Source organism: Xiphias gladius, chromosome 14 (assembly GCF_016859285.1).
Source record: "Xiphias gladius isolate SHS-SW01 ecotype Sanya breed wild chromosome 14, ASM1685928v1, whole genome shotgun sequence".
NCBI classification, from domain to species: domain Eukaryota; kingdom Metazoa; phylum Chordata; class Actinopteri; order Istiophoriformes; family Xiphiidae; genus Xiphias; species Xiphias gladius.
The window spans coordinates 24,876,047-24,896,564 of record NC_053413.1 but is presented as its reverse complement, the minus strand read 5'-3'; the positions used below and the strand labels follow the sequence as shown (position 1 = coordinate 24,896,564).

At 43.9% G+C, this 20,518-nt stretch overlaps 1 protein-coding gene and 1 pseudogene across 7 annotated transcripts; one reads left to right on the top strand and one right to left on the bottom strand.

Moving 5' to 3' along the window:
• Positions 1 to 3,427: 3,427 nt before the first annotated feature.
• crema (cAMP responsive element modulator a) lies at positions 3,428 to 18,818 on the bottom strand. Of its 7 annotated transcripts, none has more exons than XM_040143225.1 (8): positions 18,689 to 18,818; positions 16,771 to 16,888; positions 16,317 to 16,448; positions 14,022 to 14,110; positions 13,759 to 13,901; positions 12,736 to 12,924; positions 5,592 to 5,751; positions 3,428 to 5,349 (listed from the first exon to the last, which is right to left on the bottom strand). In XM_040143225.1, the coding sequence occupies exons 2-8, from the start codon at positions 16,876 to 16,878 to the stop codon at positions 5,205 to 5,207; spliced, it is 966 nt and encodes a 321-aa protein (XP_039999159.1). In that variant the 5' UTR covers positions 16,879 to 16,888; positions 18,689 to 18,818; the 3' UTR covers positions 3,428 to 5,204. The 7 variants fall into 7 exon arrangements, with proteins under 7 accessions (XP_039999159.1, XP_039999162.1, XP_039999161.1 ...); XM_040143228.1 differs by lacking the exon at positions 18,689 to 18,818 and adding an exon at positions 18,444 to 18,549; XM_040143227.1 differs by lacking the exon at positions 18,689 to 18,818 and adding an exon at positions 18,439 to 18,511.
• LOC120798700 lies at positions 10,471 to 11,542 on the top strand (annotated as a pseudogene).
• Positions 18,819 to 20,518: the final 1,700 nt, after the last annotated feature.

Here is a 20,518-nt window from a genome sequence, read left to right as displayed (position 1 = left end):
CCGAGAAAAGGTTCCGGTTCAAGTGGGTGGTTACAAATGAGAGAGCAGGGAGATAGAGGAGCGGCGACGGGGCCGACTTCATGATTTACTGCTGAGATGCATACATTTCTTTTTGCTTTTTAATGCCGATAATAGTCTGCTGCTCCAGTTTGCCCTTAGAAGGGTTAAAGATCTGGCAACATTTATTTTTTTACTTTATTTTTTATATACTTATATATGCATCGCATACGTATACTGAGTTTCAACAGAATATGAATTTAATCTGTATTTGTGTGTTCATTTTTGAGATTCAAGTGGCCGAGCAGGGATAAAAGGATGAAGAAATATTCCAGCATGACTCTATTAAAGGGCACTTCTATCTCAGGGCCAGGTTTAGATCAGGGCCAGGTTTTTTTCTAGATTCAAATAATCTGTTTGTTGGTAAAGCTTGTCAAAAAAGGTGGGATAAAACATTGAATCGGTGCCTCAAGAGACGCTGTAGGGGTGGAATACGTTCCAGTGGTCACGTTTGAAAGGACGGCGGGGTCGGAGAGAGAGCAGCAAATCCCAGACCTGCACAGTTGTGCTACATAGGACAAAAGCTGCAAAACACAAAAACAACATAGGAGTGTAAAGAGCAAAAGGTCAAACTCCCAGGGTCAAATGTACCAACCAGACAAAGAATGTTTGTCTGGTTGGTACATGTCACAGTTGAATTCCTTCATGTTTGAAAGAATTCAAACGTGAGCCGTTTAATATTTTGGTTTCTTCTAGTCCGCACGGTTTAAGGTTTCCCCTGAGTCGCTTTCCGGAGCACCGGGCCACCCCGAATCAACTTGTGGAGATTTTTTTTATTTTTAAACCGTCTGGTTCAGTTAAAATGGCGACCTCTGCTGGCCAACCCCCTAGTTTCTACGGCTCTGCTTTTAAATGTTTTGGCAGATCGAGACACAAGTCCCGGTATTCAAAACCAACGCGTCACGTCAACCTAAACGTGCAAACGTAGGCCTCATCATAAACCTGCTTTTTACCAGCTCGCACACATAGACAAGAGTCTGCGACACGAGTGTCATAGTTCATTTACTGGCTCGCCTACTTTTTTGCGCACCAGGATTAAAAAAGCACATCCACCACGGTGCACATCAGGGCCGAATTATCCCTGGCTGACGACACAATACGTTGTTTGCGAACAGCAGACAAATCAGCAGCTGCAGGAAGCTCTTTTAGCTTCCTGTTGCCGTCCGCTCAGAGTCCGCATCTGAACTTACCTCCTGATACACTGCCGCCAATTCATCCACGCGCCTGGCTGCAGCTTGTTGACGCAGTGTGAAGCTACGAGGACGCGTACAACCAACTTTTAAAAGGGGGCGCAGATACGTGCAAATGCTGACGGGGAAGGCGAGAGTACGTCAGCACTCGGCGCAAAGTCGGTACAGAAAACTGGGCCGTGCGAAGGAGCTCAGCACCTGCTGTCATCGCCTCCTGGCCGATTCTTTGGCCTTAGCGCGTCTGCGGAGTCTCAAGAGTGGGATCGTGGCACACACTTTTGGGCAGCCTCCCCTCGAAGGAAATCGTGGTGTTGCACTGGGTTGTATGAAGTCGTTGTACGAGGAATGAAAGAAGAGAGCTTGGGAGCTTTGACGCCGGTCCTTACCTTTCTTTTGTGTTGAGTGTTTTCAGATGCTGGGGCCTGATTCCACCACTGGAAGAGGCGTGTTTGCGGCACACGTCATTGGAAGCGTGCCGAGGGCTTAACGAGGCCTCGTACCTGGTAGTCAAGCGATCTCTGGCGTGTCGAAGTGAGGCGTCGACGCACCCCTTAGCCGTACGTCTGCTCAAACTTGTCACTACCGTGTCGAGTACTCCGCTTCAACTGCTCATGGAATGATTACTGGATATTGTACATGAAGGAAGTGACTGAAATAACAAATCTGCTAGTAAATCTGATGGGTCTGTTTCAATATGATCAACATTTTAAAACTATTAATGCGAGATATATAAGTTAAGGAAGTGGGGAAAGTTTGTAAAAGTTGAAAACAACTAAATATTTTACAGTGCAGAGTTGGAGCTTTCTGTTGCAGCAGCGTGTGTCGAACAGCAGAGGTCCTCCTTGACTGCCGCAGTGACGCACTGTTTATGTTGTCAAGGAAGTAGGCTTCATCTTGCCGCCTGAAGGCAGCTAGTCTCTAGGTGGAAATTTCCACTCCAGTCACATTGGCCCAAAGGCCTTGAGAATGTTTGAATTTAAATAAACTGCCATGCTGCAGCTTCTCAAGTTCTGGTTTGTTTTTAGCATAAGCAGAGGAGCAAGGCAGTAAATGCAGGGGATTTAAAGTTTGGATAAATACTTTTGAAAATGAAATATTTCAGGTTTAAAACAGCAGGTGACCTGATACTGATTAATCCCTATAGTAGAGCAAAATCCCTTCGACTAAATTCACATTTGCTCCAACAGAACGAATGTGAAGTTCGGTGATGCCAGCAAAGTTAAGTGATTCACTGCGCAAAATACTAAATCAAACACATCAAATGAAACTGGGAATTTATGCAACATTAAGACCGATGCTTCATTGTTGGGGAACGGCGAGGGTTTCTGTTCATAAACAGCAGTTTCAAGGTTTCCCTCAGTGGCATTTTTCTCCTTTTCAACTTACTCTCCTGTGTGTGTGTGTGTGTGTGTGTGTGTGTGTGTGTGTGTGTCTGTGCTTTATTGTGTTCAGAGAAAGCAACAGTGTACAGTATGTGTGCATGCATGCGTCTGAGACGGTATGATAACAGAGTTTTATTAGTCTACGGTGCTTGGATGCGTGTGTGAGACTGTGACACGTGAATTTGAGGAAAAAGACTGATCCCACTCTCATAGAGAAACACACACGGAATCGTTGTAGTGTTTCGTTTGCGACACGACATTGAATTACACCTCCAGAGAAGGCAACTTCTGATTTCTGACATTCAAGACGGAGGTATTGCGCTGCTGCCTCAAGCCACACGCGGCTGCACAGGAAAGGCAGGAACAGCCAAAGGTATGCCGTAACAACATCGCATACTTTGGCCTTGATTTCAGTTGTGTGTGTAAACCGGGCGTAAACTGCCTGTGGGGCCTACATTCTATGGGGGATGTTCACCTTTTTCGTTTCATAAAAGCTCCGACATGAGAAGCACTGAGCGAGTGAAAGGGACAGAATGAATACAGTGGCACCAAAGTGAAATGAGAGGTCAAGGAAGTAATAACTAAATAAATAAAACTGGACCTTACACAGAATTTTTTCCCTCTCTCTTCATTTTCTACATTGAAGTTATTTAAGGTGCAGTATTTAAGTGTCCCCCGGTACCAACTTGAGGCAGGAAATTTGCTTCGTGCAGCTTCAGCGGCACCCACGTGAAAAGCCGGTCTGTATTCCGAAGAGGACGACAATGCATGAGTACGATTAGTGAGTCACAGTCCATGTCACATTTGAATATTTTATTAGATAAACCAAAAAAAAGTTTCAGTTTTACGATTCAAACGAGGAAGTTCACCAAGGTAAAAGATGGAGCCATCTGAAACAGCAAAAAACTTCATACAGAGGAAGTCAAGTCAACTGTTATCAAAGAAAAGCTGAATTTTATCATCAGCTGATGTAATCTGCAATTTAAAAGAAGGGGCATTCAATTGGGAATACAAAGCAGTCCAGGTTTGGTTTGTAAAAATTGAGACTGCCACAGGATGATTCACACTGTCGTCTTTGAGCTAAACAGCGGAAAATAGCTAACTGCTACTTAAATGGCTTTGGCGGCCAACGGAGGCGGTCTGTTACACCAGGCAGCGCTCCGTCTATCATTTTCTACAGGCCTAGCAGGAAAATGTGTTCGGTGGAGCAAACCCGACAACTACGTAAACTGAAACAGAGAAAGCAAGCGCCTTTTGATATCACCAGCACCAGAAACATTAACACAAGCTGATATAATATCATTAAAATACAATGTCTTTACATTAAAAAAAAAAGGAAAAGAGAAAAGAAATTGGCATCACCCTTTAAACAGAGCATTTTAATATCTAGCCATAATCAAATACTGTTTTATTCCACAATGGATTTCCATCATTTGAAAAAACGAAACGGATGCTCGTATGACTGCGAAGCACAAAAGTTACTCTTCGGGCTATGAGTCATTGTAAGATGTTTCTTCACGAAACGGAGGTTTTTCAGGATCGAATTGACAGCTACATTTTTCACATGTTTAACAACAAGGTAATAGGTAACATTTGTTTTGTAGAATATATAAACTTGTGGAGTGAAATTTGTGAAATAACTGTAATAGAATAGAAATTCTAAGAATATCCACACTGACACTTTTGTACTTTCTGTGCTTTGACTAAAGATCAGTTGTGTTCTGTCATTTCAAATACTACAATCAACTCACTTCAGTGATGACAAATGAAGATTCTTTTGGACTTTTGATTCAGATAACGCCCCCCCCCCAACATTGGCATGAAATATCTTGGGAAGTTCTGTGCATTCACAGCCAAACATAGAAGGATTTTCATCTTGAATTCTTTTACTTCACCGATGTTTCTTGAAAAACCTTTCTGACCTAATCAAGAGTTTCTATACCAACTGGAAACAGGCTGATGACATCCAGGAAATCATTTCCCTGAAATAATGCTTGAGGATGTTTCTCTATAATTGTGTTTTTGCATTAAGGAATGCATGAAACGACTAAGAAAAGAAGCATAAATTACACAAACGACATTATCAGGTAAACATGGCAGAGTTGCCCGGTTTGCAGCCGATGGTGGATCTGCGTAACTTTTTGTGCACTTTTTCTGACCTCATAGAAACTTGCTGGTAGCGAGACCGGGATGACCCACCAAGGTTTTTCGTAATCTCTGCACTTGAGCGGTGCATTTTCAGGAAGCACCTGTATTTCCTCTTCCTGTTCCTCTTCTTCAGCTGGCTCTCATTGGCTGGCTTCACCCATGCATAAAAGCAACAGCAAGCATAGTGTGTACGACACTTGAGTCTTCACATGCAAAGAGCACAAGATAAGAACAAGAGCAAAACTGGCAAGCTCAAGCTATTCGAATTCCCCGGGACACTTCTGAATTCGGCGTAAACCAGGCCTGAGTGAGCAGAGAAACAAAGACAGTCAAAGCAGTTTTTGTTCCAGAGTCTTTTCTTTTTTTGTTTTGCTGTAGCAGTTTGTAAGCGGCACTGTCTTCAGCCCCTGACCACAAACAGCCGCTGCTACTCAGCTTTGTGGCAGTAAATGTCCTTCAGTGCTTTCAACTCTTCAATCAGGGTCTTGTTTTGGTTTTCCAACACAGCCACGCGGTTTTCCAGACATTTGACGTACTCTTTCTTTTTCCTGCGGCACTCGCGAGCTGCCTCCCTGGAGAGGAAAGAGGAGGACAATACGTTTGAGTCTCTTGGGGAAAACGTTATTTAGCATCCAGACAAAACGCAAGCCGCGCACAATCCGAAGGAGCAGTTCAGGTTCAAGTGCAGGTTTTATTGGCAAACTGCTTCCAACTTTATGTCCATATTTTCCCAGACAAGCATTTATTTTACCTGCTGCAGCAAATCCCTTTCAAACATGAACAATCAAGGGGCACCGAAACATTTCCCCCCTACCTGTTTTTCATCAATCTGACCTCCCTCTTGCGGGTGATCTCTTCAGCGTGTTGTGATGAGGGGCTCTGTATGGAGCCCGGGGACGCAGCCATCACAATGCTTTGAGCCAGGCCCGAGTTGGGCGACCGCAGCTGGTAGGCGGGGATGTCTCCCGTGGCAGCTATGGGGAAAGACGGACAAAAAGCATTAGAGCTCCACATTCTGTAACTTTCTTAAGTTTTTTTTCTGCCCTTTTTCCTCTCATATGATGACATGTGATCAATGAAAGGAAACAATGACCTTTTTTTCCAGATCTTTACAATTTGTATCAACTATATATTTCAATCACACACAGTCTATTTCTTCACATTTCCCCTTAAAAATACAGTAAAAAAAAGGCATGTATTTCACCAGAGGATGTTCGACAGCAACTTCAGCCAATAACGTTTATCTGCTCTCCTTCCTGTCTAAAAAGATGAATTTCCTCTGACCATGACTCTTCTTGTGAACAAATCTTTGGTCGTAAATGACCCGAGCTGTTGGCACATAAGCTCTGAAAATATTTTTGGTCACTTTTGTTCCATCCGTGGGCCCTTTTTAAAACCTTAATGTGCAGTTGCCCCCATAGAACGTCGCAGAATGAGCTGATAGATCGTTGACTGTTTTCGCACACAGTCTCACGGAGCTGGTTAAATTAAAGCAAACGAGGGAAGTCAATTGAAATAGCCTATTTACACACACATTTTACTTTTTCCGGTAACGGCAACAACGAAGAGGATTGTGCACTCCTCAGAAAATTATTTTAATCTTTTCTTCTATTTGCTCGAGGCAAATAAATATGTCTGGAAAAAGATACGATGCATTCTCATTGCGTGGGGTAGCAAGCAAGTGGCAAAAATACAGCCCCTGAAGATGAGAGTTGTGCTGCAGTTCCTGTAATGGCCACTGATGCTGGCTGGCAAAAAACAAAACAAAAAACGACTTCATGAACATGTTAAGACCTCTTTACAGCGGATCATGTGTCAGGGGTATTTTCCTAAACTTGTGTGCACGAACTTGTAATTTGTGCTCTGTCATTAATAAAATGTACGCACAAATGACTAATTTCCTAAGTACTTAAATCATAACCACAAAATGAGCAATTTATGCTCTTGGATTAGTGTCAAGTGGATGTGACTGTAGTTAGAACTGAAGTTACATGTTTGGCTACTCTGGTCCGTCAGGGAGGAGCCCCAGAGTGTTTGCAGCTGGCCAGCAGCTTTGTTTTGGCACTGGTGTGTCTCCAAATACTGAATTCACTCCATCATGTTAATATTCTTAGGTTATCACATTTAACACTTTTCTCTTTCAACTTTTCAACTTTTCTGTCCAGCTTCGGTTGCTGTCCGTTGGGTGCACGACTATGTCACCGTGAAGCCACATGCGGGATAAACAATAACCAGACCACGGTCTGATCTAAATAAGCTGCTTGAGTTTAATTCAGTTTTGTTTTGGACGGCAAGACAAATTCTGGACTCAAACATATAGTGAAACGTTAACAACATTGGTTCACATTTTGTTCTGTTAAGTCAAGCGAATATATTGTTAACTTAGGGGAATGTATTAACGCTTCAGATGCACAGGTTAGTTTTCTCCTTTTGGATACTCGCCACAGTTCTCAGTAGGTAATTTCCCTCGAGTGTTTGTGAGGCGATGTTGCATTAACCGTACTGCAAACACTGCATGCTACTGATAACTGGTAGTTTGTTGTATTTGTCAGTAAAAGTGGCAGTGATTCTAGAAAAACCAGTAAAAAGCAGCTTTCCGGATGTGGTTTTTATGTGCTGCTTGAGGTGAGTCATGTAATTAATAACTCAACTGTTACCCACTCTGCCTGCTGTCTCTCACCATTTCAGTTTCTCTTCTTCACTCTGTTCCTGAGAAGTTTCTGTCTTCTCCCCCTCTCTCCTGTCAGCACGCACGCGCAAAGACACACACACACTCACACACGCGCAAACACACACACACACACAGACACACACACACACACACACACACACACACACACACACACACACACACACACACAAACGTCTCCCTTTTTCTCTCTCATTGTGATAACAGAGTGACTTGGGCCGTGCTGACGTCAGTGTGTGCGTCGCACTCGCCCATTTTGCATTCTCTCTTCCCTGCCTGGCTTCTCTTCCAGGAAACTGGAGTGACGTCAAACCGACGACTATCTTACCCCCTCAATGCCACCCGCCCCTTCACTTATTACCCCCCCCCCTCCCTGCCTTTCTGCCTGACAACCAATGGAATTGTTCAGAGAGCGGACTGTCTGTGTGTGTGTGTGTGTTTGTGTCTCTCTCTGTGTGTGTGTGTGTGTGTGTGTGTGTAACAGCGGGATACAGACTGACAGGAACAGAGTTGAGCAAACTCACCAAATGCTCGTTGGCTTGTTTTCTCTGTTTTACAACACAACCCTGAACTGTCAGTGCTTTTCCATGTTGTAAAGGGAAGGACAGCTGTCCAATCTGTGGCATGTCTCCTCCTCAATTTCACAGTGCATTAAGTGAAAGTTATGCAAAAGTGATCCAAATTTCATCAGTATTTGTTGGCAAGAAAAATGTTTGCCCTTACAGTTGGATAAGTAAAAGATTTGCTTGCGCAGCTGATAAAATAATCTCATAATACCTCCAAAACGATTTTAATTTTTTCAATTCAATTCAAGTCAATTTTATTTATACAGAGCCCAAATCATAGCAGAGGTTATCTCAGGGCACTTTTCACATAGAGCAGGTGGAACCTTATAAATACTTATACATGTCTAACAAAAAGGTAGCAGAAATAAACACAAAAAAATATGTATAAGAGAAACTCTACCTGACTCGGTCTCATCCCCAGTTACAGCCATCTCTTGTTTCCAATAATCCAGCACCACGGCAGCAAAACACCTCAACACAGAAACGCTGGTCTAGCCTTACTCCTTTTTTTGCTTTTACTAAAACCCCTTTCTTCTTCTTCTCCCCTCTCTCTCTCAGCTCTTCTCTGCATCAGAGTGGTCACTCGTCAACTTTGCAGCCCGATTACAATTACAGGCATTGACATCACAATGACATCACTCCTGCCCGCTGAAGTCAGTAAAACACTGGATTAGAGTTCCTCCCACCCACCCCGCGGATCAGCCGCTGAAGTGGAGAAACACAATGTGAGCTGGGTAGGCAGGCGGACGGGGAGGCGGGGAGGCGGGGAGGGAGGGAGGGAGGGAGGGAGGGGGGGGCTTGGTAGTGGAGGGGAGTCGTATTTTTAGCACTAGTGACGCAACTAGAGAGACGCTCAACAAACAAGAGGATATTGTGTCCCAAGTGGCTGCCGTGCAAACTGTTGAGCACCCTGATTGGAGTTATTCTGTGCCCGTGTCTTAAAAGGGACAGATAAGGGAAGACAGAGAGAACAAGTATAACTGAGGTTTTACATTATTTGTTCAAAGTTAGCACAACATGGCCACTACTCACATTGCTGAATTCTACTACCGCGTAACGGTGATTTTAACCAAGCCCGTGAAAAGATAATATGCCTTATGGGTCTTAGCTGGTAAAATCCTCAGCACAGAGAAGGTGACACATTTTACGTATCTGGTAACTGCAATAACACTTTCGTTGGAATAAGTAGGGAAATTACTGGCTTTGTTACTTGTTACATACAAACAGTACAACCACTGTGGAGTCAAAGTCAAACCTGATGAAAAGATAAGAGTTCTCTGCTCGTTAATTTGATGGTATTATCATGAAATACAAGGAGTCATATGTCAACTTCAGCTTCTGAGACATTTTAACAAAACATTGTCTCTCAGGTTTTTACAGCAACTGTTATCTCGCACAGTTAATGTGGTTCCACACTTTCACACATCCTAAGCATGAAAACAATGGTCTTTTGAAATTACTGGATCTGAAGAATAGTAAATATCTGGGCCACTCAGGTGTTTTTGAGCATATGACCTGACTTGAACTGATATGATTCATTATGTACTATTTCTGACTGAACTTCTCATTCAATCATTTGACCACAGTATCTGAATAGTTTCATTCCCATCTGATTGTAAATGCATGACAAACACACTGGCAAAAATTACACTTTACATTTGGGACTATTAAGCCTGTTGTTAATATTATTTTCTCAAAATAACTGGCTATCGACAAAAAATTAAGTTACGCTCCGAGGGAAATTCCAGGTTTAAATTGGATTTTTACTGTATTTATTAGAACAAAACGTACTTCATGGTGCTTTCACTGGTCCTCCACTGTATTCCACACTTGTCCACTTTTAAAAGCATTTTTTCGTGAACTAGCGTAGGACGGAAACTTCTTTAAGTGATTGAATATATCAGAGTGTATATGTTTGTTGTATTACTTTCTCAAAGAGTTGCTTGCACTGATTGGGATTCGGTGTGTTCACATGCTAACAGAAAAACCATTCATAAGCTGTTTTGATGGAAACTCAGAGCCATAACAGAAACAGGCAGACAAAGGAGACGGATGATATGGATACGGTTCCTTCTCCTTAACCAACTTTTAAAGTTATAGCTTAACTCAGCTGTTTTATGTGTCTAATTAGCTTCAGGTACTAAATTAGCTAAAGGGAATTAGCTACTGTTTCTTTAAATTCCTCTTACTTTAATAAAGCTTTACTGCCTAACCTTCCTGGTCTCTCAGGTACAACACCCTCCGGTCTGCTCAGACGTTTCCTGGTTCTCACCCATTACTGAGATCCGCCAGCGGAAGGTTGGGTGTATACAGCATGAGAGCAAAGTGCAAGAGCACACTGGCCCGTGCGCAGCTGATCACCAAATACAAATGAGAAATGGGACAGACAGCTCTTTTTGTGTTGACTGAAGCAATCTGATGTTCAATTTAGTTGACAAATGGCAGAGAAAGGAATTGATCTGGACCCACAAATGCCTTGCTGTTCAATCTGTCTGGCTCTACTGAAGGATTCATTGACTATTCCTTGTGGGCACAGCTCCCACATGGGCTGTGTTAAAAGTCTCTGGGATGACGATGTAGCCGAGATGCTACCAACACCGAGCTGCCCTCAGTGTAGGAAGACCGTCACACTGAGGCCCGTCCTGGTGAAAAACACTGTATTGGCAGATTTAGCGAAGAAGCCGGAGAAGATTGTATTCCAATCCGATCACTCCTATGCTGGACCTGAGATGTCTGCCCTCGGAGCAAGCTGAAAGCCCTCGTCCCGTCTGGTGTGTAAGGCTCCTTAAGTTGAGCAACACCTCGAACCTCACAATGACTCACCTACGTTTGAAAAACACAAACTTGTCAACCTTACCAAGAAGCTTCAGGCGAATGTCTGCTCTTGTTGTAAGAAGGTTAAGGAGGTTTTCTGCCGTACTCACCAGTGTATCTTGTTACCTTTGTTTCATAGATGAACATAAAGGCCACGACACAGTCTCTGCTAGAGCAGAAAGAGCAGAGAGAGCTCGAGCTGAGGTGACAAAAAATCAAGCAGAGAATACAGGACAAAAAGAGGAACACGAGGATCCTTCAACAGGAGGTAGAGGTTCTCAATCGCTCGGCTGATAAAGCAGTGGATGATCTTTATTGAGGTAGTTTGTACGATTGACAAACAAAGTTATGATGTGAGGCGGCAGATCAGATTCCGGCCGAAAATTGAAGTGAGTCGGGCTGAAGAACTTCAATAGAAGCTGGAGAAGGAGATCGCTGATCTTCTCAGAGGATGACCCCTACTTCCTAAAGAGGAAGCTCTCACTCTCCTGTCTCAATGAATCCACCGACTCACCCAACACAAATACCCGTCGTCTTTGGTATGTTGAAGGTTTGACAGTGGCTGTGTCAGAGGTTAGAGATAGACTTTGTGGGATTCTAAATGAGGAACGACAAAAGATCTCAAGGACAGTGACTGAAGGGGATGTTTTACCGATACCTCCACAGCCCAAGACCAGAGCTGAGTTCTTACAGTAGCGTAGTACCCAGACAGATTTCTAGAGAGGTGTCAGGTCTTGAGCAACGAGGGTCTAACTGGACGTTGATACGGGGAGGTAGAGAGGATCGGGGTGGAAGTTTTAATAGCAGTTGCACATAAGGACATTAGCAGAACAGGGACTTTTGATCCATGTGCATGTGGCAACAACTTCAAGTCTTGGGGATTAGCCTCTTACAAAAACGGTTATCATTTCAAACAGCAACATCAACACTCCTCTGGATTTATGTTATTTATGATAGTGTACACTTTGTTCACATTTTACGTGTAGACTGTATTTTTATATTTCAAACTACTTTAATTCCAGTATTTTATAATATGTTGTTTCTGCTATTTCAGTGTTCAGGTAGCCCAAATGATATCCGCTCCGACAAGGTCTGTGTTTATGTTACGCGTTTTATACTTCTAGTATGTTACTACCAGACCAAAACAACTCTAGAAAGATGGTTTAGTGGTTAGAGAAACCTCCCCAAACCCACAAAGGCACAGATTCTATTTATCTCTTTTTTCTTTTTTACATTCGGTCACCATACCATCAATACTGTCCTTGAGATGTGGCCCTGTAATCAGATGGTCTGTGTGGCCGCCCATTAGTCCATGGCTGTTTCAGAGTATCTAGGAATGCAGTCCTCACGTCTACGCCGATGGTGCAGATGGTGATAAATGAGCATGTGTGCGAGTCATTGCTATCTAAGCATTGCCTCCATTTGTTTTCTGCTCTTACAAAATGACAACTATGGCACTTGCTAATGAAGCATAGTGTGTACTGTAATGTACTGACTCTTAATACCCGGGGTTGTGGGTGTTCCCTTTACATTTTCATAAACAAAATCCCATAATTTATCAAGGCCTGAAAACCATGTTTTCAATTGGGGATTATCATATTAAATATGAGTCACAGAGATTCTCATTTTAGTCTCAATATATGCTATGTCACTGTTGAGCTGAATGTTATTCCTCATGCTGCCATTTGTCAGAAATTTGTGAGGTACCTGAGCAAACTCTCTATGTATTTCAGCTTTGTATATAGCAGCACTTTCACTAATTCTGCACTCATTTTTCTGCAATTTCTAAATCTAAGAGGACGTGGAAATTACCATGTTCTTCTGCCATTCCAGTCCAGATTTTCTAGACATGAACACGTGAAATTTTACCAAAGCTGGTTGAACCCTACCTTGGATGAAAACCTGTCCCCCTTGGATGTAGAACTGCTGTGGAGAGTCTCCAGGCTGAGCTGCACACTGCACGACGGTGGTTCCAGGCTGCGGGGTGGGAGAGCTGGCCACCGTCGGGGTCTGGGCTCCCTGAAGGGCTTCGACTCCGGGGCTGGTCAGTTGGACGGCTCTCCCTTGAGTGACCGCAACTGTGTGGTATCAGAAAACAGTTATAACTACACTGCAATTTAACAGATATAGAACGGAAAAGTGAGAGGAAATATTTTGGGCCGTCCGGGTTTCCAGAAAAGTTCTTTTTTTCTCAGTGCTAGGTCAGTGGCGGTTTGAGTTATCCTACGGCTTCATTGCACATGAAACTCTCAAGGAAAAAAAAAGCCTGGCTATTGGACAAAAATCTCAAGGTCCACTTACTAATGAGAGACGTCAGCAATGACTCCCAAGCAGCGTTGCAGCAAGACATCCAGTCCAAGCTTAAAATTATGTTTCGTGAATACAGAAACCATGATGTCGTTTTTTCGCTCCTGGCTGCGACATCAAAGCGCTTTGAATGTGCTACTCCCCAGACTTAGGCTCCTACTAGGCACACTTTGATTAGGGACGGCCGCTGAAACCCCCGGGTACTGCAGTATTTGAGATGTTTTTTGTCATATTAAACTGACAGTACCAAAGCGGAAACATTTATAGCTGTTAGCTGCAACATCAACCTACGGTGAGTTAAGTTATCCAGCAGTCTCCCGCGTTGCTGTATTGAACATTGAAAACGTTCAATTTAGTTCCTGTAAATTTTACAGGAGACCAAAAAAAAAAAAAAAAAGTCTGGATCCCACTGTTCAGGCACTTTCCAACTCTTTACAGGAAATGATCTATTGACAGGAAGTGTACAAAAGGAAATGACCTGATTTTGTAACATAAGTTATAACTCTCTAGATCTGAGAGTGGTAAATTAGAAATCCATTTAGCAGGTGGACTGAGTGGAGGCTGAGTCAAGGACAGCTAACGTCCCTGTCCATGCGTGTACTGACTGTACTGTCCTGAGCTGGTCTGGTAGATGGAGGTTGGCACTGATGCTGAGGCTGCGCTTGAGACCGGCACCTCCTCCTCGGCCTTCTCTTCATCAATTCTGGGAACTGTCGGCGAATCAAATGAAAGCTCATTGAGGATTTTTCTGTGGGAGAGTAGAATTCAGTAAAAATTACTCCACACAGGCAGTCCGTAGCTATCAGACTAAACTTTGCTCAGCGTACGCTGTTTATCATCCTCTTGTTTACCGCTGACGTCTTCTCACCGATAAGATGGACGCCTGGAGAGAATCTCTCGTCTCTTCCGAGTGTCTGCGACTGACTCGCCGTCCTCCAGCTCTGCCACAGTAGCAATCTGTAGAAAACAGGCAGTGTTCAAAAGTGGTGAATAATCCACAGTGTTAGGTTTTAAATTTTGGCTAAAATCTAAGGTGTCACTGAAGGGGTGTTACTTTCCAAACCCAGACTTTTGTGAGTGAACTGGGACCTCTCTGATATAACAATTTGTGAAAGAGAAGGATGACGTTAAAGAAGGAATTTGAGCAGCATTTTACTTGAAGCCTTAATCTTTTAAACCCGTCACATGTCTCAACAGAGTTCTATATACTATAATTATTTGCGAGCGTAAGCGTTGAACACCCCCGCTTTCACCAAAGCACTATTTCCCTGTGGCATTAATAACCACGTTTACATTTTGTCACTCAAATCGTACTGTCGGGCTGGTCGCACGCACAGTTTGACCTGCTCATTTGCCAGTGAGCTATTATGACTCACAAATGTGCATAATGGTTGTGTGTTACCGACACGAAAGGCTGCTTTGGCACCGCAAGAGGACGACGCCTGTGCCGGACCAGGGTCAAGTCCGATTTAGGCCAGGTTAAGCAGGGGCGGGTCCACATCCATTTGTTGATAACTGCGGGAGCAGAGGCCGCGCCTAGGCTTGCTAGGCTTTATTCTTTGAAAGCAGAGGTTTAAGTCGCACAATGACCGCGTTTGTCCGATTTCTGCTGCTGTGTGTTTTTAGGGCCGTTTTTAGTCTTGAATCTACACAGTGTTTCATCAGTCTCCAGTTGAATACACAGGCTCACAGGATATTTACTTCTCTGCCAGTGTAATTATTACCGTAAAGGCTCTGCCAATACCACGATGCAGGTGAACTTGTTATTGCTGAAACTCACTGATACAAAGTGACTTTCATCGCTTGAGAATCAGTTGAGAATACGTGTTTGTGGTCTACATCTGCTCTGATTCTCTGTGCAGATTTAATCTCTTATTCCTGACCGATTTCCCCGTAAAGATACTTTTCATGAAATGACAACGTAACCTCTGCTTTGCACATCAAGCTGCGCATGTGAAAAACATCTTCTGAAAGATCTTAGCTGATAAACTTTGAGGGGAGTATTTTTTTTTTTTTTTTTTCCATTCCCATCCACAAACCGCCTCGGTCAAGTGCAGAATATACTGACAACATCTGTGCTGCGCAGACCACATTATTCAGAGAAGCAATCAACACTGTGACTTTTCGCCAACCTCGCACAGCTTCGCCAGACAGGTCGGTGTTGTCTGATGAGTCTACGGTCTGTGGCGCGGTCGCCCTGCTCAGACACAACAACAACATCCCCTGAATGTGAAGGTTAGACTGATGAGCTTAAACCTCAGCTCCTGCTGCTCATATCAATCCTATTAACAGATGCACTGCATTAGACCACCGGCACTCCAGCGTACCTCCGTCACTAAATCCTCTTTCCCTAACGCACTAACTGACATCACAACCTGTGAATGATTCTACAAAACAAAGTGTGGACAGTTTTTACTGTTTCCTTTTTGTTCGCAGGAGTTTTTTTGTTTTTGTTTTGAATGGTGATACCTGTGTACTTGAGACCTGGGCTCGAATTTGACTTAAGTCACCAAAAGGAGGACTCTGCGTTTCGCTCGGACTTTTGCTTGAGACGTGTTCTGACAGACTCAAGACTTAACTTGGATCGGTCTTGAGTGACCTGACGCCAGACTTGAAACTTGTCTTGACAGAAATGACATCTGACTTGGAGTTGCCCTGAATGACCTGAGGGCTTGCTCTGACCGACTAGACACTTGACTTCGTTTGATTTCAATTGCCTGAGACTTAACTGGGGACTTGCTCTGACAGATTTGACTTGGAGTTGTCTTGAATGACTTGAGACTTGGCATGAGGCTTGCTCTGACGAGTTCACTTGTTCGTGTCCTGAATGATTAGAGACTTAACCTACATTCGTCTTGACTGACCTGAGACTTTCTCTGACAGACTGGGGTCTTGGCATGGACTTGACTTCAGTGATTTCAGACTTGACTTGAAACTTGAGGCTTGTTTTGGACTTGTCTTGAATTACTTAAGAACTGACTTTGATTTGACCCCAAGTCAATACCCCGTAGTCCAAAGTTCTTGTCTGTCTTATACAGACATCTCCAACCTGTTCTCAATTTTGTAAAAAAACAACAAACAAACAAACAAACAAACAATAAAACAAACAAACTTTGCTTATTAGAGTTCAGAAATCAGTACTAAGGGAAGTGTGTGCCCTCACCTGGACAGTCTGGACTTGTGGTGACTGTATGACAGAGGTCTGAGGGGCCTGGATGACCCCTTGGACCTGCACTGTCTGACCATCGGACAGCTGGACAACGGTCACGGCAGGGGACTCTGCTGCCGCAGATACCTGCCCGTGCAAATCAAGACAACATACTGCCAAAATCCACAGATATATAAAAAACAACTCAGAAGCACGAGATAAAAAGAACATTACGTGCGGTGTTGAGAGAGAGTCGTCCTGGCTGAAGACGTTTTCATAGATTGGATTATCTACATATCAGCTAAACATGTCACGCCGAGCAACTGTAACACTCGCCCATGACGCTGATTCCCTGGCTGTAACTTCTCTGTCCCTTTAAATCGCTTCAAGCAACACTTCAAAACAAGCTGTGTGTGTGTGTGTGTGTGTGTGTGTGTGTGTGTGTGTGTGTGTGTGTGTGTGTCTCTACCTGAGGAGGGGCTGCAGGAGATGCACTGGCTTCACTGTGGTTCTCCTCCCCGTTTGTCACTGGGTCATTTGAACTGCCGTCGAGCTGAGACGGTCCTGAGGTATCCATAGCAGGTCACCTAGACAGACAGACAGACAAGCCGGTCATCAATACTAGTACTTGGGCTGACGAAATGCCTTCCCTTATACTGTCGTCTGCAATAACATTATCACAGATCACAAATAAATGGACGATTCAAACACGCAATTTTCCAGGAGCAGTTAGACGCAGTATTTGCCCTTTGTGAAAGGGAATTTTGCTTCATGGATCTCTTCCACCTCTGATAAGGTTTTTCCCCGACCGTAGTTATGTGATAAACGTTGGAATTATTTTGTTTTTCGAGCTGTCAAAGTGCTGATTCATAGTCCTTTTTAGTACCGTGACAGTGTTTCGCTGTCACAATAAGGTTTTAAAGGCTGTTTTCCAGGAATGAAACTCTGGCGGGGCACACGTTTAAAGTTGCAAAATGAGAGGCTGACCCCTTTCTCGACTCCGGCTCCGAGGTGTTATTTACAAATGACTTGTGTGAATCAACAGGAACCTCTGCATGACAATATGTTTTCACAACGACACCGCTTATGCCAGTCAAAACAGCCGAGCACAACGGACACACGTCGGATTCGGTGTCCTTCCATCTGCACCGTCAACTCCACGTCTCGATTTGTCCGCCAGTTTGCGTTTGTTTCGCCTGGTATCTGTTTCGTTATGTGTGACAGCCGATGGGGGGGGGGGGGCAGGGCAGACCGGCATGTTTTTTTTTTTTTCACGCTTCAGGACAGGGACCATCACGAAGGCCAATTATCACCAAGATTCTTGATTATTGTCAGCAAAGAAAAGGGGGGAGGGGGCTGTAAAGATGGATTAGACCGGGTAAAAAAAAAAAAAAAGAAAGAAGATCTGATGTTAATATATAGGCCATCAGATACTGGCTCAAACCAGTTGTGATTAACAACAGATATCACTGAGTTTGAAGGCTGAGGATCACAAAGATCTGACTGATGTCAAGAGCAGGTGTCCCCGTCACCAGCCACATGCTTCCGACATTTTGAGGTCAGGGACCCCACATGGGCAGCCACACGCCCCCAGTTTGTCAAAGACAGGTTCCGAGCGCACTGTCTCGGTTCAACGTCGTCCCGCTGTTGGCTACTGACAGAGTACCGAAACGTCGGATTGGAAAGTGATTTCTTAACCCAAACAGGAAACCAGAGAGGCCACGGCGAAACGAGAGCCCGACTCAAGGACTCGGGAGGGACCGCCGCCGTCGGAGCAGGAGTCAATACGCACTCATGCTCGGTTTTTCTCCGAGTATAAAACCCCTGCTTGAAAACACAATTTCCAGTTCTTCTGCGTGGCGTCTTTCGAGCGACACGAAGTCGGCCACATGCACTCTGGTTAGGTTAAGCTGAACAGATGGGGGATAAATGCTGACTTCCCCCTCCTCAGTAAAACGGAAAAGCCGTACCGTAACTTCCCCGTGTCTCATGTTTAACCTTTATTTCAGACAGTACATCTTTTTATTATTATTATTATTATTATTTAGAAACAACTGAAGTAGGCGTTTAAGGGGAAGTGTTGATTTTCCATTTGCGCAGGAGTTTTAGGAATATTTTATTTTGAAGAGACATCCACCTTACTCCGTCTGACTTGACGCATCTCTGAAAACATGAGACGCCGACAGACAACTTCTTCTTCTTCTTCTTCTTTTTTTTTTTTCTTACTCCATGTCGACCGGGCTAATTCATCCGCCCCGAAGCCGTTAATGAAAAGCTTCAAAGCACCGCGGGCGTGTTTTTTTTTTTGCACATTTCCCCCTCGACTGTAACCGGCCGGCGTCGGCCGAAGAAAAAAAAAAAATGCGACAGCTTTGCGAGCGACTTACCGAAGTTTTTCTTACGTAGCCCGACTCGTCACTAATTACAGCGTGCGTGGACGGCCCGCGGCCCCGCTCACGCAGTTCCCACGTCAGCGCTGACGATGCCGTGCCGAAAACGTCGACCCGACGAGTCCGTTTCTTAACGACCGGAGAGTGGCCGGGCGGCGCGAGAGCGCTCGCCCCTGCCCACTTCCGCGATCGCTTTGCGTAACGTGAGCGGCCGAGTGGGGCCGCGCGCGGGACGGAACCTCACTGCTGCGTAGGACGGACGACAGCGGCGCGTGGGATTTTATTGACATTTTGAGCTTTAAAGGCCTTTTCCTCCCTGTTAGTTCATCTTTTTTTTTTTTTTTGACCAAAACACATTTTCCCTTCATTACATATTAACTAAGTAGACCTACGTAAAGTTAAACTCCTCTCCAACTCGGGTGCTTATCAGTAATAAGCACTCATAAATTTAATTTACCGAGGGAACAGAAAATATTGGTATTAATATTAAATTAGCACATACTATTATTATTATTTTTTTATTAATATAATTGTTTTATAGCATGTCTGTGAGACTAAAGGTGGGAAAATACAGCCGATGAAGGAACAGCGTCGATTCAGCCGTCAAGACATTGATTAGAGTTTGTTATAACGTGGTTTAGATGTTAAACGTAATCGGTCAAAAAAATTTGGGCGTTTCAGGTTTACAGAGCAGAGCCGTGCCGCCATCTACCGGCTGAAAGGAACGCAACACCTGAAAGAGCCTCGTCAACATTTGGGTCTGTATTGGATTTTATTTGAGGTACTTTAAAAAATAAAAAAAATCACAATATCAGTAAGACTAAGAGTAGAATAAGCTTAAGCTTTGGTGTCACTGACATTATAAAGAGGGCAAAGTTCATCGCAAACACCTGGCCCTGATTGGAACAGACAGTCTTTGCCAATTCCACAAGCGTATATTTATGTCATAATTCATTTAAATAAAAAAGAAAAAGCACTGGCTCTTTGTCAAAAACAAAAACAAAACATTAAACCAAGTGTGTTAAAGTGTTTGTTATAGTGACTGCAAACTTCCTTGAAAATAAGGTCAGGTATCTTTTATTAATGCCAATAAGGCTAGAGTGTTTTTCATTACCCCCTGTACGAGAAAGATTGGATGTATGGCATTGGAAGGTTTGCTCCCTCCAGGCTTTTACCCTCAAAATTCCAAAAACAGATTCAAGATTGAATAGCAGAATGTCTACGTTGTGCCCATCTGCTGTTTTCAGTCAGGCTATATCACCAACCTATATATATATATTCTAAGGAATTTTCTGACATCGCGCTCTCTGTGTGTTGTTTCGTCCTGACATGAAGGTGCGCACGCGTGTGTTGGTGCACTGTGGAATCTGCCCTGGCCTCGCTGAATTCCTTTATTTAGAGCGGACCCTGGCTGACCCCGGAGCCGCCATCTGTCCTCCTGCGTGCCAGGAGAGGTCGTACCGCTCAAACATCGGCCCCTGCTGTTATCAAGCGGCGCTGCTCCGCGCGGCCAAGTCCCTCCCTTTAATCTCTGACGGAGTGAGAGTAAAAAGCACTTAATTCAGCAATAACCGGGACCGGACGAGGCGTGTTTAGCGTTCTGTGTTCACGTGTGACGCCAGATTGTAATATGTGTATGTTGCAGTTCCCATTTTGTGCATTGTGAATGGACAAATTTAAATTGCCAGGCTGGACATGTTCCTTCAAGGGTGTCGTTCTCTGCCTTTGAAAACAGAAAACCATTCCAAAAATGTAATGAAGAAAACATAGTAATGTACATTACTATGGTTTCCTATTTCCCCTCGTCCTTTCTTTTTGCTGCCACTT

Excerpts from the sequence above, each read along its gene's own strand:
- crema (XM_040143225.1), bottom strand. The coding sequence starts at position 16,878 with ATGGATACCTCAGGACCGTCTCAGCTCGACGGCAGTTCAAATGACCCA. Across the intron at positions 16,449-16,770 it reads CTCCTGCAGCCCCTCCTCAG|GTATCTGCGGCAGCAGAGTC; the intron begins GTAGAGACACAC and ends TTGCACGGGCAG. Across the intron at positions 5,752-12,735 it reads GGGACAGGTTTTCATCCAAG|CTGCCACGGGAGACATCCCC; the intron begins GTAGGGTTCAAC and ends CTTTCCCCATAG.